General features: G+C 57.0%; 1 protein-coding gene across 2 annotated transcripts; it reads right to left on the bottom strand.

Moving 5' to 3' along the window:
• Positions 1–907: 907 nt before the first annotated feature.
• FOXA2 (forkhead box A2) lies at positions 908–4540 on the bottom strand. 2 transcript variants are annotated; one of them, XM_069786190.1, is made up of 3 exons: positions 4411–4540; positions 3577–3646; positions 908–2950 (listed from the first exon to the last, which is right to left on the bottom strand). In XM_069786190.1, the coding sequence occupies exons 2-3, from the start codon at positions 3643–3645 to the stop codon at positions 1688–1690; spliced, it is 1332 nt and encodes a 443-aa protein (XP_069642291.1). In that variant the 5' UTR covers position 3646; positions 4411–4540; the 3' UTR covers positions 908–1687. The 2 variants fall into 2 exon arrangements, with proteins under 2 accessions (XP_069642291.1, XP_069642290.1); XM_069786189.1 differs by lacking the exon at positions 4411–4540 and having other exon boundaries at positions 3577–4012.
• Between the last annotated feature and the right edge of the window lie 20078 nt (positions 4541–24618).

The raw sequence follows: 24618 nt of genomic DNA, 5'->3' as shown, positions 1-24618 counted from the left end.
CTCCTTCCCCGCGGGAGCCTTTTATGTGCTAATGAAACACATTGCATGCCTTAGTTCACAACGTGTGTGTCCTTGCCGTATAGAGACGGACAGATTTCTGGCTGGATCCCTGTTTTGTTTTTGGGAGGGTTTTTTTTTCGGTGGGGTTTTTTTTTCCCCTCTCCTCCCCCCCCCCCCCCGCCCTCTCCCCTTTTCTCTTTCCGCGGACAATGCGGAATTTTAAGAAGGATTTGAATGTTATTTCGGAAAGCAACATCTATGACTGCCGTAAACGCGTGGGAAAAACAACAAGTGGTCGGGAAGACGGGCAGGGTATTTACGGAGGGGAAGGGGGGGGAATAAATGAAAACCAGCCCGGTCGGGCTGCCCGGGGGGGGCGATGGGGCGGCGGGGGGCTTCCGCCGCCGGGGCCGGGCCGGGAGGTGTCGAAAGGCAAACCAAAAAGCTCGCCGGTTTTTCGCCGCCGGTTTAGCTCCCCCGACGGAGGTAGCGCGGCTCCCCCCCCGCCTTCCGCCCCGGGAAGGGCAGGGCAGGGATGCGCTGCCCCTCCGAGCCCCAATTCCCCCCCCCCCCCCAATTAGCACTGCCCGGTAATTGCGGGCCGAGGGCTTCCGCGGCTCCGTTGATTCACCCACGGTCCCCGCTCCCGACCCCGAGGCTTTGCGGGGGGGGACACGCGACACCGGCTCCCCGACTCCCGGGCCGCCCCTCTCTGCCTTCCCCCCCCCCTCCCCCGGGCTGGCTCCGCATCGGGCCGAGCCCCCCCCGAGGGAAACGGGGTCGGCACCGCCGCGCCGTCGGGGCAGCCCGGCCGGGGATGGCGGGGGTGGCGGGGGCGGGGGGGGGGCCGGCGGGCCGGGCCGGCGGCGGAGACGGGCGAGTCCCGACGGAACAGAGATGCAGGGGAAAAAAACCGCCAATAACACTTTAATAGAGTTCTGTGAAAATCTGGCTAGTCGCTACCAGAATACACATTTATAAGCCATAAATAAAGCATACAGAAACGATAAATTAATCAGATCCAAGTAGTTTACTCTCCCGGTAACATCAAGCGTTTGTTTCAATTACAACGATCTATCCTGACTTTTTTTTTTTTTAAGATTTTTTTCGTAGTTTTTTTTCTCTCCCCCCCCGCCCCTCTTTTCCCCCTTTTTACAATGTTACAAGACTTTTGGTCCTCGGATTCAAAACTAGCATGGGTTTCACAATGAAAGAGGGTTTCGTTTTGTTTGTGGTTTGTTTTTTTTCCCCGTCACTTCCACACAAAAAAATAGATATATTTATACCTCCTTGCGACGACGACAACGAAAAAAAAAAAAGCCCAACAGAAACCCCCCTCTCCCCGTCCCCTCGCACCCATCCCGCCCCTCCCCACCAAATCAAACCACCCCACAAGGCAAACCAAGGGAATCGCAGCCACCCCCGGACACGGGTGGCCTTGGGCCGGGGGCGGGGGGGATGACCAACACGCCTGCCCTCGGCGCGGGCCGAGATGCTTGCAAGACACACGGCTGCTGTTTCCCGAACCGATGCAAACATCTGGAGCCAACGGAAAAAAAAAATAGATAGATATATATATATGTACCGTGCTCGATAGCGTTCATAGTCCATCGCGCTGCTAGGGGGCTGCGGGAGGGTGCAGGGGGGGGTTCCCCGCTCGCCAGGGGAGGTTTTCCCCTTGCCCCTTTTAGGAGGAGTTCATGATGGGCCGAGAATACACACCTTGGTAGTAAGAAGTCTCTCCGGCTAAAGGGGAGGACTCTAAGCCGTTTTTGTTCGTTACGGGCCCCATGGCCAGGCTGCCGGGCATGGGCGAGGCGTAGCCCGAGTAGTGCATCACCTGCTCGTAGGCCTTCAGGTCCATTTTGTGGTGGTGGTGGTGGTGGTGGTGAGGGTGGTGGTGCTGCTGCTCGGAGGAGGACATCAGGTTGTTGATGGAGAAGGGGTGGTTGAAGGCGTAGTGGTGCTCGGGCTTGAGGTGGGCATCGTGGGGCAGGCCGGCGTGGGGGGGGGCCAGGAGGTGCTGGGCCGGCGAGGCCGCCGGCTCCCCGGGGCTCAGCCCCGGCGTGCCCTTCAGGTCGGCCAGGGCGCGCTTGTGGTCCTGGCACGGCGAGGCGCTGGCCGGGGACTCGGCGCCGGCCGATCCCTCGGAGCCCCCCGAGGAGCTGCCTTCCCCCAGGGGCTGGCTGGGGGGCTGCCCGGGCCCCTTCTTGCCCCCGCCGCCCGCCCCGCCGCCCGCCCCGCCGCTGTCCTTGGCGGCCAGCTGCTTCTCGCACTTGAAGCGCTTCTGGCGGCGCAGGTAGCAGCCGTTCTCAAACATGTTGCCCGAATCGGGGTGCAGCGTCCAGAAGGAGCCTTTGCCCGGCTTGTCAGGGGAGCGGGGCACCTTGAGGAAGCAGTCATTGAAGGAGAGCGAGTGGCGGATGCTGTTCTGCCAGCGCTGCTGGTTCTGGCGGTAGAAGGGGAAGAGGTCCATGATCCACTGGTAGATCTCGCTCAGCGTCAGCATCTTGTTGGGTGACTGCTGGATGGCCATGGTGATGAGGGAGATGTAGGAGTAGGGCGGCTTGGCGTGCGTGTAGCTCCGCCGGTAGGTCTTGGGGTCCCGCGAGCGGTTGAGGTTGGATTGCCCGTAGATGGGGCTCATGGAGTTCATGTTGGTGTAGGGGGCCAGGGCGTTCATGGAGCCCGCTTGGCCCCCCATGGGGCTCATGCTGGGGCTCAGGTGGGCGCCCATCCCCGCCACACCGGCTGAGCCCATGCCGGGCATGGCCCCCGCACCCGGGGACATGCCGGTGAGCGAGGGGCTCATGCCCGTGTTGGCGTAGGACATGTTCATGGAGGTGGCAGCCGTCATGTTGGCCGTGGTGCTCATGGCCGACATGGTCATGTACGTGTTCATGCTGTTCATGCCCAGCCCCGCGTTCATGTTGCTCACGGAGGAATAGCTCTGCAGGGGCAAGCGAGAGAGAGGAGGGAGATTGGGGGGGGGGACGGGGAGGAGGCAGGTGGGTAGCCCCGTCGGGGACAAGGGCAGCCCGGCGAGCGGGGAGCGGTGGGGGGACACCCCCACCTCAGCCCGCACCGCCGGCGGCGAAAGCCTCTGCAGCCCCGGGGCTCCGTGCCCCGCGGGCCGGGAAGGGTTAAATCCCGGGGCAGGGGGGGTGTTTTTCTCGTTAATGAAAAACAAATATATATCTAGAGAGAGAGATTAAAAAAGGGACGGGATGGCAGCAGGATCGGCGGATCCGTCTTGCAAAGGTTGGAGGAAGGGGAAGGGACATCCCCGCCCGGAGCGAGAAAAATACCGGGGGGAGAGGCGGGGGGGGGGAATACCCGAACGGCCGCCCGGCAGCACCCCGCTGCCCCGCGCCCCCCCCGGGCCCCCCCAGCCGCGCTGCCGCCGCGCCCCTGCCCGCGCCCGGCGCAGCCCTGCCCGCAGCAGGCAGCCAGCCCCGGCTCGGCATCTGATGCCAAAGTTAATTTTGTCCCGGGGTTGGCACGGTCGGGGGGACCCCGGCCGGGACCGGGGCGGGCAGGGGCGGGGGGCGGCGGAACCCCCGCTCCCTTCCTTACCTCGGGCTCCCCGTAGTAGTTGCTCCAGTCCGTGTGCTCATGGCCTTCCATTTTCACCGCTCCCAGCATACTGGAAGTGGAGTGCATGGCAGTTTAAAATTTAACAGCCACAACAAACGACGACAGAGAGCAACCCAAAAAAAAAAAAAAAAAAAAAAAAAAAAAAGTCCCCAGCCCTCCCTCCCCTCCGTCGGAGCCTCTGGAGGAGGAGGAAGAGGAGGGAGGGAGGAAGGGGGGGGGATCGAGCGGCGCTGGGGCCGGGGTTTCTTTTTCGCTGCTGCTCCTTGGGTGGGTTTTCGCAGCGCTTCGCGGCGAAGAGTCGCCCGGAGGCGATGGAGGAGCCGGAGGAGGAGGAGGGAGGAGGGAGGAAGAAGAGGAGGAGGAGGAAGAGGAGGACAAGTGCTGCAGTGACGTGGGTGCCCGAGTGATATAGCACGGAGCGGCCGGGCGAGCCTCCAATCCCCAGGTCCTCGGCTGCCCATTTGAATAATCAGCTCACACCTAGGCGGGAGAGGCTCCTCCGCGGCCCCCCGCGCACCTATCCGCACCCCGCCGCCCAGCACCGGGGGCCCGGCAGCACCCCGGGGCGCCGGGACGACACCCCCCCATCCCCGTACCCCGCTTCCCCCCGACTTTGCAGGGGGATCCTGTGGGACCCGATTTCCATCACACACCCCCCCCCCACCCCCTCCCGCCCCGGGCAGCCCCGACGGGAGCCGACTCCCCCCCCCCCCGCAGCCCCGACGGGAGCCGACCCCCCCCCCCCCGCAGCCCCGACGGGAGCTGTTTCCCCCCCCGCAGCCCCGACGGGAGGCAGCTCCCAGCCCCACGCACCTTTTCTCCCCGCGGCTGTTCGGCGGAGCCCCCGGCCCCGGGGCTCAGGCCGCCGCCCGCCCGGCCGTGCCCCGGCTCTGCCCCATCGGCGGACCCGGCAGCCGCCGCTCTGGCTCTTCCCCGGGCTCCGGCTCAGGTACCTACAACAAATTCGTAACTAAAACAAACAGGGAGGGCAGGGGAAGGGGGGCTGGGGGGGGCGCGGCGGCGCGGCGGGCGGTGCGGGAGAAGCGTCGTCGGGGAGCCGCCCCCCCCACACACCTCGGCGCCGGGCCGGTCGGTGCGGGGTCCCGGTGGGCGCCGTCGGGGCAGCTCCGCCGCTCCCGCTGCCGAAACGCCCCGGCAACCTCGGATGGGGGGAAAGAAGGCAGGAAGGAAGGACAGACGGACGACAAAAAATCACCCGGCTCCGAAACCCACCCGGCTCCGCCGCCCGCCCCATCGGCGCTGCGGACACGGCGGCTCCCGGCGGGGTCCGGCCGGCGGAGGGGGACCGAGCGCGGCTCCTTCGCGGGCGGGAGGGAGCGGGGGGGGCTTCCCTCCACCTCCACACCCCCCCCCGGGCTGGGGCCATGCCTCCCCCGGCAGCATCCCTGCCTGCCCCCCCCCGCCCCCGGCGCCGAGGTACGGCGTACGGCCCCGGCCGCCTCCCCCGTTCCCGGGGGTTTGGTTTTGCCTGTTTCATAGATCCCCACCTATATCTCCCCACCTTCAAAAAAAAAAAAAAAAGGTAACCAAAACCAAAACCAACCAGAAACCGCCGGGTTTGTTTATTTATTTATCTATTTCTGTATCTATCTATTTCTTTATCTATCTATCTATTTATTTATTTATCGCTCCCGGGGGTGGGGGTGGGGGGAACCGAGCCATCGATGGGCGAAGGCTGGCGATAGTTTTGAGACATCCAACATAAACCCACCGGCGAGCAGGATTTCACCTCGCCGCGGGTCTCCCGCACTGGGAGGACCCCCCCTCCCCTCCCGCAGGACTCCAGCACCCTCAGGTCTCATCGCCAGACGGAAACAACCCCACCGCCTCCAGGAGGGCACGCTCCTATCGCGATAGCCGCGCCGACAGCGGCAGCCCGCCTCCCTCCCACCCCAGCCCTTTCCTACCCCTGCTTAGGGAATTGGGGAGGTTGGTCGGTTGGGGTATGACCCGAGGGGGGCTGTCGGCGCCTTGGGGAGGGGGTACCCCCAAAAGCGCGGGGAGCGGCCCTGCCCCCCCCGCCGGGAGGGGCCCCTCCCGCCGTCCCGGCGGCTAAAAGCGGTGGCGGGGCGCCCCCTGTCGCCTGCCGAGGGTCCGCAGGGCCGGGGGGGGGACACGACACCCCGGGGGACCCCCAGGGGCCGCCGTGTGGGTGCTGCATCCCCCTCGCGGCGGGGGTCTCACTCCGAATGGCTCGGGTGCGCTCCTCTCTGCAAGAGGCGAAAGAGACTTCTGCCCCGGGGGGCGTGGGGGGGGCACCCCGCCTGCGCCGGCTGCTTTAGATTCACCCCCAAATCAGCCGCCCTGGGTAACGGCTGAAGGGGGGGGGGCTCCTGGGTGAGCTGCACCCCAGAGCTGACTTAAGACCGGACTCTCCGACCTAAGACGTCTCCGCAGAGGTTTGTGCTCCTTCGGAGCACAGTCAGAAGGCTCGGGAAGAGAGGGTTTGGGGACAATGCAGTAAAATTAGCGACGTGGCTACTGGACATGGCAAAGATCATCAGTTCGAAGGTCCCATCCGTTCAGCTTCCCGCTCACAGCTGGCTTCAGCCATTTAGGGTAAGGTGTGGTTAGCTTTACCATCATTTTTTCCCCTCTGCACACGAGGTGCGGGAGGTGAGTGTGTGGTTTCAGCGTGGTTGGCTTTGGTACTGAAGTTCCCAGCGAGTTCCGCGGGAGGAGGAGAGAGGCCATAATGAGAATTTCGCCCGTGCAGTAAACTTCACCCACCTTCAGGCCTTCATCCTGCAGCGGCACAGGCGTTCGCGTGCTCTGAGCACAGCTGGCACCTCGGCACGAGGAGTGGCTGGAGGCTCCAACACGCCCAGGGCTCTGCGGGTCCCAGTCTCACGCCGCCTTTTATGAAGTGCCATTTCCCCCTCGGGTCAGCAGGACTTGGGATTTTGTTGCCGCCAAAGGTGAGGTTTTTCTACCTCCTGTCACCCCCTGCCACGTGTGGACTGGAAGCCGTGGAGTGGCAAAGGAGAGTTGCTTTCACGAGAGTCCTGTTCACTTGGGTTTTGACCCAAAATGTTCACTTGAGGCCACTCCTCAGCTACAGAGGTTGTTCCTACTGTTGTTGCTCCAGCCCCGACACTTAAATCCAGTTTTGCCGCCTTGGTCCGTTATTGCATCCTTCACTGTCTGTCCCACAATTGAAGTCTCTCGCCCTGCCCGGGACATGAAGGACCTTCCATGCAGCATGTGTTGGAGGAGGAGAAGCTCTTCTCCTCCAACACATCCCCCGTGTCACAAGGAACGGGGCATCCCTCCCAGCATGCGCCCCCAGAGCGTCATTGGCGTGCAGATCTTGGGGATGCGGTACTGAGGGTGAACTACAGTGACCACGTCCTCCCGCTCAGACAAAGGCTTTGTCTCTGTAACACAAGGACGCGCACTTTCTGAGCTACGCAAGCATTTGCATTCATAAACGTGGGCCTACAAAGACAGCGGCTCATCTGAAGGTGGCTGGATGTGGGATCAACCCAGCGGGCAGCAACGGAAATCTCTGCTCCTGTGAATAACCTGGGTCCTGCAGCCTCCACCTCCTTCTCCCTTCTCTCACAAGGGCAGCCTTCCACACCACTGGCCTGAGGAAACCTGCTAAAATTAGGATCTCTTAAGAGAATAGAAAAAGCAGCAGTAAAATATATATGCTTGCCTTGTAAGAAACATTTTTTAAAATACCTAGAATGATAAAAATTGAACATTTTCAGTGGTGTCTTATTTAAATACACCTGGTTGGGTTACTGAGAAACACACCGGCCATTTAAAAATGATTTCTTCTCTTTAATATTTAACTAATATTTATTTTAAATTTAATTTTTAAATTACGTTCTTATTTGCATTAGAAGCCATGACGGGAGAGGCAGTCTCTCCCTTCCCAGCGACTGGTGCAAAGCTTTGCCAGGAGTTGGGGCGCTTTTCGGCCGTCTCCATCACTTGCAGCAACGATGACGGCAGCAAGCGCATCCCGCTCCCTCTTTCCCGGCGCTCCCAGGGACGGGCACTTGCCCGGTGCAGCTGCCTGGGCTGCAGTGGCAATTTCGTGTAAGGACCAGGGCAATGCAGGGCATTGCTGGGAGGGGAAGGACGCTCTGAGCCAAGACCCACAGCCAGGCTTCGGTGGCAAGCGAGCAGGTGAGCGCGTAACCGCAGCTGGAGGCCGAGCGGCGATGAACCACATGCCCTAAGGTGGGAGCGGGTGAAGCCCTGGTGCTGGCATTCACCTCCCCTGTGCCCCCCGCACTGCATAGCCAAGCTGGTTTGTGGAAAAGAAAATAATAATTAAAAAAAAAAAAAAGAACCCTTTACCTTGTTCTTGACAACAAACAGGGTAATTATCTCCCTTCTACTGATAATTATCATAATTAATCCAATATAATGAACTCTCCCAATTGCACTGCTGTTTCAAAATAAATGCGTTGGCTTTTTTTTTTCTTTAATTGAGGAAGGGGCTCTCCTGTGAGATAGAAGCAGTCGTTGCCCTCAAGAAGAGAGGCATTCCAATAACAAGAAGCAGAAGGAGTCCGCGCAGCTGCAGATCTTCTTAGAGACAAAAGGCAGCTGGCCTGCCAGGAAGGGAGACGGCCCGGTGTGCTAGTACAGTGCCACCGCAATTACCCTCAGCATGTATTGAGGCCTTCCCCTGATAAGGCATGAAAATTGTGGATGAATCGATGCACAGAGGTACTTGAGGAAGAGGTGGGAGCGGTTGGGTCTGAGCCGGGGAGAGGGAAAGGCGAAGGTGAAGCTGGGGCAGGGGACCTGCCATCGCCCCTGTGCCACATGCTGCCGGCAGCACTCCCTCTCGCCAGCTTTATTTCCAGTTTCTTCCTTTAGGATCCCTGGAAGGAGCTCTTTGTAAGGTCAAGGGGCTCTGCTGGGCTGAGAGCATCCCCAGGAGCTTTCACTCAAACAAGAAGAATGGACAACTGGAGGAGGAGGAGGAGGAGGAGGAGATGGAGGAGGATTCGCATTTCTGAACTGGGGAAACAGGCTGGAGAGAGGTCGAGCAGCTTCGCCAAAGCTCTCTGGGTAGTCCTGTGGCAGAGCCAGAAAGAGCCCGGCTCCCCAGCATGGCCTGATCCCAAGGTCAGGATCAGTGTTGGTTCGCTAAGGTGCGCCAGGGTCCCGCTCCTGAGGATGCCTCTGCGGGTCCTGCAATTTCTGTGGGGCATGTCAGGAAACAATATCCTCTGCTCATTCAGGGATTCAGATGGGAACCATTGAAATAAGTGACATTCCATGGCGGGGAGAGTTTTTCCCCCATCCGCGGAGTTACCTATGCGCTAAAACAGGCCATCGTCAGCTGCGGCACCGCCAGGGAATTACCACAATTACACCGTATAATATTGACTTAACTATTTGAAGAACTCTACAGCCAAGTCTCTTCTAATTAGATTCAACATTTAATGGGCCTTCTTAATTCATGAAAATATTTTCCAAGGCTTTAACAAGTCTAACAAAGGAAGAGTCAGGAGTATGCAAAATTTTTATAATTTTTATATCTGCTCAAGAGCCCAAGGATATCTCCCTTTTTAATACTGCAACGATATCCTCAGGTTCTCAGGGACTCCATCACAGACAAACTCACTTCATCCACAAGTGTACCCGAGGATCTGGCCGGTCGGGACATGGCTGGCGTCCCTATTTTTGGCGTATTCAGTCCTCCAGGTGCTATTTTAACGTTCCTCCCCACTCTGTAATTATTCAACATGCCAGCGAAGGTAACGAGTTGCTGGAATCAGTGGTTGGCACCACAAAGTAAAATAAAACCCTGGAAGTGCCTGAAGAATGTGACGAGGAGGGGGGAATAAAGTCCCATTATTGTCCCCCTCGGGGATGGAGGAGGTCCCCCCGGCTCACCGGCATCGGCGGGATGCTCGGTAAGCACCGGTCCCGCTACCGATGGGGATAACAAGCTCCCGAGAGGCAACTGGGAAACCCGAGAGCATTTGCTAATGGCCCCTGGGTGCCACGACAGCCCAAGGTAGGGACCTTGCTGGTCCGCAGCACCCTGGCATGGTGTGATGGGCGCTGGCGGGACCACGGCTGCTGCTGTGCGCCGGCAGGGCTGCCAGCAGCGGGCATCTGCCACCGCGTAGGATGCGGGTATGGGCAAAAGCCCCCTCTGAGGAGCCCACCAGCAAAAGGGTGCCTTCTGGAAAGGCTCTGAAGCAAAATAAACAGAGTGCATCTGCTGGCTGTTTACCATGGCCCACGTGATGCCCCGGCGCTGGTTTTCTCCACGAGCACATTTTGCTGGGTAAACAAGATGCGCAGGCATCTGGAATGATGTCCGGGGGAGAAGGCTTGGTGTGAAAAACCTGGAGTTAGCGGATTCATCCCAGTGCTTGGGGCGTGCGGGGCCGCTCCAGCTCCCCTGCTTTCACACAGCGGAGGGAGAAGGAAGTGCTGACGGAGATGTCTAGTGATGCTGGCTTTCCAGATCAAAAAAGAGAAGAAGAAAAGAAAGTCTTCCTCACTTCGCAGGCAAGTTCTGCCATGGACATTTTCATTAGCTTCATCCCCAAAGGCCCTGGCAGACAGGGGCACTTTTACCTGGCTGACCAAAGTATTCAGGTCTTGGTTTCATTCAAGGGAAATATTTTTTATGTTTAATTATCAGTTTCTGAAGACTGAAATGTCTTTGGTTTTACAATAAGAAAACAAACAGAAAAATTGAATATAGAGACTCCTCCCCAAAACCTCTGCTTTAAAAACTCCCTGTTATTTCCTAACAAAACCCCTTTCTGCTGGAAACCTTCCAGCCTGGCGTCGTCTGAAGGTGCTTCAGTTCCCACAAGGGCTGAGGGAGGAGGAACGCAGTGGTTTTCGCTACTGAGTGGAATAAAGCAACGCCAGTGCACCCCAAGGCAGTCCAATGCATTGCCCAAGGTCCAGCTCATCGTCCCCATCACCTTAAATGGGGACCCAGTTACAAAAGACTTAACGCATCCCATAAAACCGAAGAGATGTGACCACCCAAACCAGTCACTGGGGCATCCCATTGTGCCCAAGCCCCTCAGGAGCTCATGATGCTCAACCTGCTGCAGGGATGCAGCTGTGCAGCCTTTGGCTGGAGAACGGAGACAGGGGGTCTGCAGGGCCCGTGCCCATACAGAGCCCAAGATAACTGTGAAGGAACTGTGTCTGCGAACCCCCGGGTCATGGGCAAAGGGAGTTTGAAGGGGTGCTGCTGTTGGAGCATGGGGACAGGAGTGTGCACAGGCTGCCTGGGCTTTTGCAGCGCAACGGGAGGCTGCTTGCCGAGGAGATCAATCCCCAACAGCTTCGCCGAGCACTCTGATGGACATTTATAGCCCTCTGAGTCATTACCGGCCTTGTTTAAACCAGTTATACCTGGCCAAGACCTTTAAAATAGCTTCATTTATACAGAAAGGCTCCTCTCGCGCGCAGCGGGTATAAATAGCAGGGCGAACCGCTCGCTGAGCGCTACGGCTCCTCTGAGCTTGGGGAGTGAGGCGGCACGCTTTGCTCAGAGCCCCTGCGTCACCCCCTTCTGTGTCATCCCCCCCATCCACCCCCCCCCAGGTGCCAGGGGTGGGATGCAGGAGGCCGGGGGAGCCCGCTGCTCCCAGGGGACTCCGTCTCCCTGGGTGCCCCATCCGGAGCCGTCGGCTCGCAGGAACGAGGTGTCCCTGGCAGAACTGCTGGCAAAACAGCAGGAGCGGAGATTTCTGCTCTGAAAAAAACACAGGAGCTTGCCTGGGACTCAGACCCTGTCTGTGAGTCTGCGGTTCCTTGACCACTAATAGCAGCCCCAGATCACCCAATAAATCTGCTCGGGGTCGGCCGCGGGCGCACAAGCCCACTCCTGTGCCACGAGTGCAAGCGAGATGCAGAGCCTGCCCTGGGGCGAGGGGTGGGTGCCACCCCGGGAGGGGGGTGAGCCTGGTGCTGCCAGGGCACTCGTATCCCTGCTGCCTTGAGCCAGATTACGGCGGTGGTTTTGGTCCAAGATGGGCACCCCATCCCAGGGGCATCCACCTCTGCCATGAGCCAGCAACACCCATCGCTGGATGTATGAGTTGCTGCCACCTGCAATGAAATTTTAATTCCACTCCACTCATTTCCAGGCAAAAATTTCATCTTGACCTGTGCTGTTAGGATCTGGGAAAGCTTTGTCTACATGACTGGTGTAACTTTTGCCTAACAAACATTCATTTGGCTGAGTAGTCCTTTTTTTCTGCTAAAAAAAGTAAATCTCCAATGAAAAAAAACCACCTCAACTTGAGGACAAGCATTCGGCACCTGCTCTTGGCCCCAAAAATGGCTGCAACGAGGCTGGTGGGAAATAGGGTGTTTTTAGGAAGAGGCAGCCCAAGAGCTGAGGCTGCCTGTCCCAGGTGGGATGCACTGACCAAGCTGCGATGCCCACTGGCACGGCTCGTCCCAGCCAGGCTTTCTCCCAGGGGCTGGCTCCTGCATGCTGCCGAGACCCTTTCCCCCCCACAAAACTAAGCCAGTGTTTCACGCCCGGTAAAACTCGCATTCTTGCATCCTTGGGGGAAAAGCGTGGAGGCAGCAGAAGCATCCCCGCCGAGGACCAGCATCTTAGCCAAGTCCGCAGCAGATGATCTGGTTTTGCCCCCTGCAACGGCAGCACGTACCAGGCAGCGGGCTGCTAAATAAAATGCATTTCCAAGGGAGAGCCGTTCTGCAGCGGGGATGGAAAAGCTCTGCTGAAGGCAGCGGCTCTGGCTCTCTCCAAACATCTCTCCCCCCTCGCTCTGATCTTTTTTTTTCAGAGGAAACATTGCCCAAATCAACACATGCCCGAGGAATGATTTTACATGGGTCGGACAGCACTTTCTGCTGGAAAAACTTCCAATCAGCTGCATTCACAAGCTGGGTTTATTTTTCACAGTTTTCTGAGTACGTTTTGTTTTGGTGCCAGAGTAAAGACCCGGAGGTACATATTTCAGCCCAGCCTGTAACACCATCATCGTCACTGGATTTCAGTGAGGAGAGGGCTTTGACCTACATTCGCAGCCCAGCCTGGGAAGGAGCCGGGACATCCCTTAACATCCCTGGAGCTGCCCCGCTTTGCAGCACGCAGGACCCTGCTTCTCCTCCCCTCCCGTGGGACGTGCTGCTGGGCAGGGGGGTTTGAGCATCCCAGGCAGACGGGAAACCATCTGCGTGTCCCCCCCGCCCTGAGCAGCCGACGGGTGTTTTGCAGCCTCTAAAGCCCCGCTCTAGAGGGGGACGGCCAGGGTGGAACAAACTTAACCAGAGCTTTTTAAAGCTCTCCCACCTTCGCCTCCTCTCTTCCTCCGGGTAGGTGTCCCGGCGGCGGCAGAACAAGACGGCTACAGAGGGCTGCTGGAACCCGTCAGCGCGAAATACACTGGGAGGCCTTTTTTTGCTTGGAAAATATTTCCTCGCCGCAGGCTGCGGTGACAGCAAACATTCCTGCCGGGGCTGGCGTGGGGAGGCATCACCCAGCGGCGTGGCTGGGGCGCCCGGGGCCGGCTCCGGGGCTGCCACCACCCACCGGCCCTTCGCCGGGCAGCAGCAGCACCCGCCTGCTCACGGTCGCTGGCTGCCTCTCCCAAGGGAGCAGGGACCTCTGCAGACAAAGGCCTTTTATGCTTATAGGATTTGGGTTTGTTTTTTTGAAAGGGGAGATGAGAGCAGCTCGCGTGTACCCCAGCACGCAGGGCGAACCCTCGCCTCCCCACACGCCCTTGGTGCGAGGAGCTAATGGCTCACACGCAGGGAAAAAGAGAGGCTTGTTAAAAAAAAAAAAGACCGAATCCGTAGCTGTCGGGGAGCAAAAACAGCCCATTAAAGTCAGGGCTGTGGTTGTAAATCAACAGAGCTGCTGCTATTTCCATCTGCTGCTAGCAGCACCCGTTTGGGAGTGGGGGCAGAGGCAGCGGTCCCCCCGCCCCAGGTGTGCACCGGGAGGGGGGGTCAGCAGCTGCCAGGCCGGCAGCACGTGGCACACACGTGGGCCGGTGAGCAGGCAGCTCCTCGCAGGGTCTGGTAGCTTCTGCGAGCCTCCGCAGGCAAGACCAGTCCTACGGAGGTGAAGCCATGGGTCAGGACCTCAGGGCTGGCCCTAAAGGCACCTGAGCATCCCCACCTTCTTCTTAGTTTTTCTTTTTTCAGGAATAACCACATGATTATAGCTTGGAAAAGAGATATCAAAAGAAAAAAAAAAAAGACATCTGAGGCATTTGTGGCTATTTTCCTCCAAATATTTGCAGATGCAAAGCTGCAGGAATGAGTGCAAACTGCCTTGTCCATTTGGGAGTGAGCCAGCCCCGTTGAGCCATGTTGGTGACGGTCCGAGGGGCTGGATGTGCTCGCACACAGCAGGAGGGAGCAAGCAGCAGGACTGCTGGTTTCCCTTCTCTTCCCAAGCTAGGGAGACCCATTCATTCTCTGGGGACACACAATGATCCAGTCCCACCCAGTCCTCAGCCCGGCTGGGAAGCGAGGGCACTGCTTATCTCTGGCAGCAGCCTCCCAGTCTCCATACCTCAGCCCTTTCCTGGGGCTGCAGCAGCCAGCCCCATCGCCCAGCTAATTCAATCTCCGCACAGGAGACAGAAATCCCCGAGGTCTCTGGCCAGGAGTTAAATCCACTCTTGGGGGGACACAGGACCACTACATACCTCATCAGCCGTGGCTCCGTATGCAAATGGCAAGGCTTGCCCTTATCTCTGTAGATACCCATCTGTAGAAGTGCTGCGTGTACATCCTTATCCATCAGCATTTGCTGAATCAAGTACATGGATTATGGTTAACATGTCGAGCTTTATACTTCGTGTATGTTTTTATATACTAAAGCGGTAGGAATGGGTGTCTGGACATGTCAAATGTTTATCTGAATACCAAAAGATGCCCCAGAGAACATGTTTGTTCTTTAATCAGAAAACAAAGGTCAGAGAGCGTAGTGATGAGCGAGCAACAAAAGTATAAGAAAAGACCAGACCGCAAAAGCCTGAAAAAGATAAAAAAGAAAGAAAGAGCCACGATTTCTCCTTAGCTCTTCTAATTGGGATCTCTTTTGCTCTTGTGCCTGCATGGGGAAGGGAAAGGAGAGAGCCCACAGACCCTCCTGGGCCAGACCTCCGGCCACCAGTACGTGGGACTGCCGAGGGCTGGTTGTGCTGGTCCCAGCGGGCCCTCGTAGGCGCCTGCGCTCCGGTCCCCGTCCTCACCTCAGCCCGTCCTCACCGACGGGCTCTGCACGCCACGTCGGAGAGGACCTGGCTTTCGGCCTTCAGAGATGTCGCCTTCCCAGGCTCCGTGAGCAAAGCCGTGGGGAAGGCAGCGTGCGGGTACCCCAGCATCCCAACTTTCACCCCAACTTTCACCGCAGCGCACAACTTTCACTAACACCCCCCCCCCCCTTCCCTTCCATTACAAAAAGACCCACTTAGGGGACAGCTTTCCCAATCCACAGAGACCACTCCCGGTCCGTCCCCGTCCCCCCCCCCCCCCGTCCCCCCCAGGCCGTTCGTAGGCTGAAAAGCCGCTGGCAATGCTCCCATTAGCACCTCATCAACTCCCCGGGGACCCCGGCAAACACAGCCCGCCCGGCCGAGGAAATACCCCGGGCCTTGTGATGCAGAGCCCCCGGGGCGGGAGGAGGAGGAGGAAGAGGAGGAGGAGGAGGAAGATGCTTCCTGGCCCCGGGGACACAGCTGCCTCCAGCCCCGGCCTCTCGGGTGGGCAAACAGCACCTGGGAGGGCAGGGATGCCAGGATGTGGATTCAGGAAGGACCCCTGCACCCCGCTGCTCCCCGAGCCCCCGCACATACAGATGCTAATGGGCTCCCCATTCTCCCCGTCCCCCCGCCGCAGAGGGGGACGCTTCTTCCCCTCCTCTCCCTCTGCCACGGGATTAGGCCCAGCGCGGGGGGCTTCGCCGCTGGCCCCCACCCGACGGCCTTGGGAGGAAGGTTCCCCGCTGCTGGCGAAGGCGGGGGACAGGATTTATTCGCCGCTGGCAGCTCGCAGCCATGAACGACGCGGTGAAAAACGGCAGCCGCTGGCGCGTCCTTTGTTCGGGATGCTGCAAAAAGCAGCCCCGTGGTTGCGGAGGAGATAAAGCAGCGTGTCAGTGCTGCAGAGGTCAGGGCTGGAAATTCAGCATGCTGATACCTCCCCTGCCCGCTTCGCCGGGACCAGCAAAGGTAAACAGACGCTCTCGGAGGGAGCAGGGGAAGGTTCAGGAATTGCACGCTTTCTGCGCAGGCAGAAAGATCAGCCAGGGCCCAGATCACAGCACCCGCAGCCCTCCCCGCTGCTGCTTGTTCGGCTCCTTCAATCCCCGCGAGCATTAAAGCCCTCTGGTCCTTTCGAGCCCCTCCGACTCGCCTACGCGTGGTCCTGAGCCACCTGCAATCGCCTTCGGACTCTCCAGGTGTTATAGGGGTGACGTGACACGGTTTGCCTATGGCAGACCTTTCTCCCAGCTTTTGGTGACCCTGTGTGCAAAGGAAGGTGTAAGAGTGTGCCCGAGTCACACGCCAACACGCTCACCAGGCACCCTTGGTTCTCGGCCATAAAACTTCCCTGTGTGTTTGCTCGCTTCCCATAGCGGGGAGCTCGGTGTGCTGGTGCCTGTCCTGTTTGGAAAAGCAGTCCTTTAGGTGGGCAGGAGAGCGGGCGAAGCGCCTTCCAAAGCAAACTGCAGGCCAGCTGGAGCGGGATGCTCGGGAAGCCCTCTGGTACGGACGGGTCCCCACACGGAGCTCCTCGTTAGGGCGGATGAGAGCCGGTGCTCATCCTCCCACAGGGATGCGATTATTATTACTATTGCTCCCTTGTAAAGGTAAAAGGAGAGCTTTCTTTACAAATAAATAGAGGCTGGCTGGCAATCTGAACTTATCAAGAAGGAGAGATGGTAGACTCAGAAAGGGGAAAATAAACAAATTTGGAAGCAAACTAACTGAGCAATCCTCCACTTATCTCCGAGTCACAAGTCCTGCTTTGCCTGGTGCCAGCCGATAACATCGCTAAGGCAATACAAGGCATACAGCTCTCCGCAGCGCTTTAGCTGAGTGATGCAATCAGAAACAATCCTGAACGCGGCTCCGGGCAGATAAAACCTTTTCTTGTCCCTCAGACAGCTGAAATCAGCTCCTGCTGCCGCATCTGCCCGATACTCCACACTGGCATTTCGACAGAGATGGGGGGGCCGTTTCCAAAGCCGGGTGCCTCATACTGAGAGCAGGCACCCCTTTGGAGAAGAGCTGATTTGGGGAGCTCATGGGCTGCCCATGGAACAGCATGGATGGGAGTCCCGCAGGGATCGGTGCTTGCTCCAAGCTCACGGCCGCCCTGCGCTATCTCCTCCCTCCTCCGAGCAAAGGTGTTGCTTAAATCAAGGCGCTGACCTCGTCAGAGGGCCTCTGCCCTGCCGGCTTGCCAGATCCAGGGCAAGGCATGCCCCGAGGGCAAACCCCTCTGCCCCGCGCAGGCTGTGTCTGGGGTGGCCCACCCGTGGCCGGTCCAGTTGCCGCTCCACGAGGCACCTTGGCTACCTGCAGCATATCGGGGCGATGTGCCGGGCATGGCAGGCGTGCTCCCGTCTGATCCCCTGCCACTTCTGGAGCACTTCCACTTTTGCAAGAGCTGCGCCCAGCGCTGCTCTGCCTGCAGGCAGGAGCCTCCAGGTTTGTAAAATACGTGTTACATCCACACCAAAATCCTTTTTGACTTCCAAGGTGATGAGCAGACTCCAAATACCATCTCAAGTTGGGCACCCAGGACTCCCAGCCGCTTCGAAAAGCACACAGCAAAGCATCATTTTCAAGAAGCCGTTCAGGTTTCAGCATGATGCATAAAACACCTGAAAACACACCGCAGCTTAGGTGCAGTCACAGAACCTGATGTTTCTGGGAACAGACCCCTGTTAAGCATCGCATTTTCCCCAGGCTGCAAGGAGAAGGCTAACGAGGCTGTGCCACATCCCTCACACAGATGTGGCCACACGTTCATCAGTCACACCCTTGTCCCCAGCATCACCACCCAGGGATTTGTCCCAGAGAGACCCTCGCCGATGTCACCATGGTCCCAAATCGCGGCAGACACCTTACGTCGTATGACGGGGGATCCCTGCACGCAGCTCCCGGCACAGGCACTCGCTGAGACACGCGAGGCATCGGCGGGTGAGAGCTCCTCGCAGCCTTGTTTGACTGAAATAATTTTATTTGAATACAATATGCTATTTCAACAATTTTAAGTTGCATGGGGTTATTTAAGATGGATTCAGTTTTAATCAGTTTAATGGGATTTTATGTTTTTAGATATAGCCCCTCCAAATTGTCTGATTAACTTTTCAGAATCAATACACTTAACAGCAAAGCATACAATTACACAGGCAAATGATCTCCTCCGTGGCTTCTGCATGAGCAATCGCCCAGCTTCAGCTTGGGCCGCGGGGGTGCAGCTCTGCCCCTGCCCCCCCTACTCTGGTTCCGTGTGGCAGCCCGGTCCCCCTCCCCAGCTGACATTCCCTGAGGAAGAGGGTCTCGGGGGCAGCACAGCTGATGGGATGCCAGTGGAAGGCCACCGGCCGGTCGGTCGTGCTTTCACACACCATTTTTTAATTGCAATGTGTCAAAGACCCAAAGCATCCCTCGAAAAGCCGGGCTGGGACTGCATCCACTGCACCGTCACCAGCGAACGGCCCCGGTTTGCCTGGCACTGGCACACAGGGATAGCCCCAAGCCGTCCCATCCCCTCACCTCACCCCTTTATACCTCCCTGTCCCCCCAGATGTGGGTGCAGGAGCCGGCCCCATCCAGCCTAGCTTGCACCAGCATCACTCTCCACACAGGCCATGGGTCACGTACTGCCTCCAGCTCCCAATTTATTCCACCAGCCTCAAATATCCCCCTTGCTTTTGTCAAGTTGCATAATTTTTGAACTTACATACTTGAAAAATTCTTTTAGAAATGTCAAGGTGACTGGCGTATTAAAAATGAGCCAGAGCAAACAGGAATGACATTATTTTAATTCTTTCAGTGCCAGGTCATTTTCTCTGTAATAACATAGCTTAGATACCAGCCTCCTGCCCCTTGCATCATCCTTCCCGTTACTTTCTCTTGTTGTTTTTATTTGTTCATCTGCTAGATAAAAGTGAGGGGGAGAAAGCAAAGCCACTGCTGTTGTGGAAACCCCTTTCACCGGGATTTAAGAGATTTGGTTCCCAAATCCCACTGAAATTTCACAGGATTTGGGCAAATTCAAACTCCCTTGAAATCTCTGACCTAACACAGTAAAATCCCCTGGTTTTTTTTAGTATCTGGGTGATTTTCTTCAGAGAAGCGTACCAAATTTACACACCGGACCACACATTATTATAATAATCTGTATTAGTAATACCTGGTGCACTCCCAGCCGCAGGGTACAAGGCGCATGGTGTTCGTTTGTGGACGAAGGAGGAGAAGTCAGGTCTGTTAGTGGAACCAGGACCAGCCGATGCTCAAAATTCTGCCCTTTCCACTGGGCTATGCTGCTCCTGGAGGTGGCCAGCAAAAATACACACCTGTGTGACTCCAATTGTAGATGGTGCCCTTCCCCTGGGGCTAAAAACACCTTGCAATTTGCAGAATATTTATAATTAATGCACCACAGAGCGAAGGAAATCCTGTGATGGCTCAAGGCACAGCAGCACTGTGATTCAGCTGAAGCCATTTGGTTAAAAAAAATAATAATAATCACATATCTGTTACTTTGGCTCACAGGCACCGAGCCCTGCAGCAGCTTGCAGCAGGGCACAGGGGGATGCTGCTGGCTGTGCTTTCGGCCACAGGGTTTTACCCCTCTCCTCACACACCTCTCTCCAACTGCGAGCCCAGCTGCTCCAACTATTAAACCAGCAGAAGATCCACCTTTTGCTGGCAGGGTTTTTCTGCTGGATCAGCGAGTTGAACCGGCTCCTGGAGGAGCACAGGAGCAGGAGCAGCAGTAGGAGCATGCCACAGGGACCGGAGGGGGACCTTCCCCTGCCAAGCGGAGCTGCATTGCATACATTCACCTTCTGCAGCACAGGTGGCTAGGCCACTGGACTCAGAAGGGCTTGTGGCTTGAAGGTACCACATTGCAGGGCTCAACAAGGTGAAAAAAAAAAAAAAAAAGGCTATTTTGGGAGTCGCCCGCCCTCCCAAACCCCTGGCAGAGGATGCTGTGCAGGGACAGCAGGAGGGCAGGTGTCCCTGGACCACAGCATCCCCGCTTTGGAGATGCTGAATGCCATGTAAAACGCTGAATATCAACTAGGGAGGAGAGGGCACCTTCCCTGCCTTCCTGACCGGCACAGGGATGCTGAAAAGCGACTGGGAGAGCTGGTAACATCCGACACTGCCACAGCTGTTTGCTTGAGCAAACAGCAGCCGAGCCTTAAGGCCTCTTTCTGCTCTCCCAGCTGCCAGACCTCGCTCCGACTTCAGGCAGGAAAAAACATTTCCTCAGGTAGGGCATTAACTATGCGATTGAACTAGGGAGTTATTTTTTTCTCCAGCTGTGCATACAGTAAGCCCGTGAGTCAATGGGCGCTAAGCTCGCACTTCAACACTAAGCCTGTGCTGCGGCGGATTTAAGCGTGTTCCCGGGCTCTCCCTGGAGCACGCAACCGGACCGGGCAGGGGGGCTTGCAGATGCACCGACATCCCACCCGCTGCCCCCGGGAAGGCGAGGGGGATGGATGCCCTCTCCAGCCCAGTTTGCATCGTCTTAATACGGATGGCTCTTCTCCAACCCGCTCTCCCCGCTGCTGCGGGTGGGTAGGAAGCAGAGCTGAACGCAGAAAAGCCAGGTTTAAGGACAGTGTTTACACTGCTCGGAGAAAATCGCTCATGAAAAACTGCTGAAACTGTGGCCAGCTTGAAAGCAGACAATTAGAAACAGTGCTCAGCAGCGCTCGGGGCTAAGCCTGTGCTTTAGCGCAGAGGGCAATAAACACGCTGCTGCGAGAAAAAAAAAATTATATATTTTTTCCAGTGTTTGTCTGAGCAAACAGAAGCTATTTGCAAATGGTTTTGAGGTGGTAGCGGCCTTCCTCTGCGAGTGCCAGAGACTCGAGAAAGCGCAGGGGGTGTTTCCTCACCCAGTGCAAACAGGGAGATGCGCAGCCGGCCCGTGCTCTGGGCACGCCGGCAAGAGCGCGGCAGCTTCTCTGCCCCTCGGCAGGCGATCCGGGCCGCACCGCCTGCGGGGAAGGATGGAAGAGGGGACAGTCCTTCAGTCCAACCATGCGAAAAAAAAAAAGAAAAAAAAAAAAGGAGAAGCAGCAGTAGGTGGGTGCACAGCCCCGCAGGACCCCGCAGCCCCAGCTTTCCAGCAAGGGTGCGTCTCTGCAGCCAGGAGACCCGCAGGCCAGCCGGGGACATTTCTGGGCGTCAGAGCCCATCCCCGTGGCCAGCAGCCACCTTCCCCGCAGAGCTGGCCCGCCCCGATGGGGGGACCACGGGCAGGGCGAGATGCTTTCCGGCTCTCTGGTTTCCTCCAGCCGGAGCGTGCCTGGGCAGAGTCGCTCTGCAAGGGGAGCTGCTCCAGGTTTTCTATTTATGGGGCTCTATTCATCCCCAGCTGGGTTTCAGCGGTGCCCTGCCATAAAAGTTGCCTGCTTCTCTGTCTTGGCAGCCAGGAAACCTCAGCTGGCTTGAGGAGACCATAGGAAATGGCAAAGCCTCAAGCTCCAGCTCTCCAAAATAAGGTGCAGCTAAATTAATATGGTGTGAGTGACTGGCGAAGTGATGTCACCTCAGCCTTACAGTGAGTGGCGGGGGGGGATAAATGCATCCCTCTGTCCTGGCTTCATCCCACTCTTCCCAGAAATGCCCCGGCTGGGCTGGAGGAAAGACACCACAAAAAGCTGTGGCCACAGGTGGAGAACGCACATGCCCAGGGAAAAATTGGGGACTATTAAGGGATTTAACACGAAGCCGTCATTGCCTGCCTTTCACACCAGGAAGGGAAATCCTCCTTCTCTTTCTTTTTTTGTACTAACAAAAGAAACCTTCACACTATGACCAGGGGCTCTAAGAAACACCCCCATCATTTCCAATGAGGCCCTTAAGAGAATTGTGAGATTTGGGGACCACAAGCACCTTTTGAGTTTCACCTATTTTAGTGCTTTCCCCTTTCTATTGGTTTTGTCCATAGCTAAAGGGATAAACTACAAACATAACTTCCATCAGGAAGAAAAGCACCATATTCCTTGTACATCAGCATTTGGACCAAACAGTGAAGGCGCTGTAGCTTCTGAGCGCCCATTTGGCTGCTGTATTTCTGTATGGCATGGCTGGCTGCAATTCCCGTCAGAAATTCAAGCTCATCCATTACCATGCCTGCATTTAATCTAGCAGGATTTAGACAAATTCCACCACGCTATTTAAATATTAATTAAGATTTCTCACCCAGCGCATCCTGCATATCCTTTCAAACAGCTTTCATTCATCCAAATCTGGGAGACGTTTCACGTAGGTTTACGGCAAACAGGCAAGGGCTGGCTGGCACTGGGGGACGAACGGGAGCCTGGCTGCCTTGCCACCCCCCAGACCCCTCGAGAGCTGAGGAGCCTGGCAAAGCCCTCGCCATGAGGATTGGACCAGACCAGAGCCATGGGTAATTAGCTGAACTACTCCCTTCTCCATCCTCAGCTCCCTAGATTAAAAGGTTGGTCTGGTCTTGGGCGATCTGGGATTAAGGGGTTCCTTCCTATTGCTGGAGCTGAGCTAAATCCAGCTCTTCACTTTTGCTGCTCTGCTGTCTTGCATAGCCAAGCAGGCATACCCACTTAGCCACCCGCTTGCTGGGTTACTCCTCTTGCTTTAAGGTTGTAAAATACACCTGTAGGCGTAAGCCCTGCAAATACACAGGGTTCAAGCAACAGAAGGGTCCCCTTCTGCTCAATGCCATGCCTCTGCCCCTTCCCCACTTTGTCAGGGTAGTTTTTCTGGAAGCTTTATTCAGCATCAGCAGTTCAGACCAACCTGAATATTTATGCCAATAAAGCCAAGGTTTGGGCACACAGAGGGAACTTGTGCACAAAAACCTGCACTTTGACGCATGCAAATGGAAACCTAACTTATTAATGGGTAAGAGCAAGGGCTGAACTCGACAGCCTTGAGCGACCAGGGCTCGGGGAAGGGAAAGAGGAGATGCAGACAGGGTATCCCACTGCCCAGCCAGCAGCCGTGCCCCGGAGCCAGGCTGTGTCTCCCGTAGCCCGTGCCACGTCTCCCAGGCCTCGGGGAGGACGTGAGAGGCATTCGGATGGAGCAGCGGGCTGAAAAGCTGGGTCAGACAGGGCGCAGCGAGCCGACCCTGGCCGGTGCTCGCTCCGAGACGTGTCCTGTGTACCTTGGCCACGGCCCCAGCCCAAACCGGCGGCCGGACCCATGCCGTGTCCCCCCTCTGCAACAGCTTGCAAGGGGGTTGTCCAGGATGATCGAGGTTTGGGGACACCCCTGCAGCCCCGTGGTTGTCCCCCATCCCGTGCACCCCACACCAGCAGCTCCCCCATCCCCAGGCTCCCATGGAGGTGTGAATATTTGGAGGAGCAGACACAGGGGCATTGAGCGGGGCTGTGAAACGCAGCAGTGTCTGCCGTGCTCCCGGCCGGCACCGCCGAGCTTCCAGCGTCCAGGAGCTGCCGGGACACCAGCCAGGGCAGGAATAAGTAACACCACTGTGGTTCCCCAGACCGTGTAAACAAATACCTGCTCAACCCAGCTCCCCGCCTGAGCTCTGCTGGCTGGCATCGGGGCGGACACGCAGAGCCCCCACCTCCATCTCTCCCTACGCGTAGAGGTAATGCCACCTCCTCACCCACTGGGGAGGAGAAAGGTATTCATATATAATCCAGGTATTCTGGGGATAAAACAGCAGCAAAACACCCTGGAAGGTGTCAGCAACCTGCCTGTGAGTGGGGCTGAGGAGCGGGCAGCTCTATCCATCCCTCCCGTGGTCCAAGCAGGACCCACATAGGTACTACACTGCACACCGATGGCAGGAGCAGGGGTCTCGGCATGCACACATGACCAGAAACACTGCCAACCTTCCAAGCTTCACCCAGTCTTCTCCCCTGACTTTTTTTTAAGATACTCGCTTTATTAATGCACAAACTGCAATAAAGGCCTTTTTCCCTTATCATTTGTATGGGGATGCACACATTGCGGACTCTTCTGAAACACTTGTTCAGTAGCAAGGTGGCTTTTAAACTACATGGAATTTCTTTTTATTAATGCCTTTATTCACCAAAAATGGTCATTTACCCAAAACCTGTTTTTCCCACCATGAGGAAGCAGAAACCCCAAAGTTAGAGGGGCAAAAGTTCAGAGAGTTTAAAGGTAGTATTTTCTGGAAAGCAAAAAGGCAGCAGCTGTGCTGAAGATGTACTGGCCATTACCTGAGCCAGTCAAAAACCTCCAGCCAGTCATGTTTTGGCCAGAAAACTGTTCCTAATCAAAGATGCAGTTTTACCACATCTCCCAATAACATAGTATTTTAGGAAGGGAAGAGAAGTTTTAAAATTGGTCAGTACCTGCTTGTTTGGCATTTTGGAAGGATCCTACCCTGACACTTCTTAAATAAGTTTTCTTTACTAGAAATGACTTTCTGCTCTGAGATTGCAAGTGATGTCAAAACCCCCTAGAGCATAAAAATAAAGCAGCTGGAAAGCACCAAACCCAACCCTTGCCTGGAGCCAGGCTGCCTTTCTTCTTGCAGGTGCTGCTGGGTTTCAGCCCCACAGCAGCCATAATAATTATCCTTATGGCATATGGGAAATTCCCTTTACAAGTATCGATAACGCCTCCACCTAGCTTCCCTTGCTTTGGTTTGCCAGCCAGGGCTACAAACACCCCTATACCCACCCCAAATCCCGGAGTAGCAGCCGGGGAGGCTCGGGGTGGGGGGGTGGCTCCCAGGCAGAGCTAACAGGAGAGGGCAGCAGAGATTCACGTTTCGGGCTCCTTGCGGGCAGCGGGCCGGGGCTGCGAA

This window comes from Haliaeetus albicilla, chromosome 7, assembly GCF_947461875.1.
Source record: "Haliaeetus albicilla chromosome 7, bHalAlb1.1, whole genome shotgun sequence".
Taxonomy (NCBI): domain Eukaryota; kingdom Metazoa; phylum Chordata; class Aves; order Accipitriformes; family Accipitridae; genus Haliaeetus; species Haliaeetus albicilla.
The sequence above is the reverse complement of the archived record's forward strand: the minus strand, read 5'-3'. Positions and strand labels throughout refer to the sequence as shown.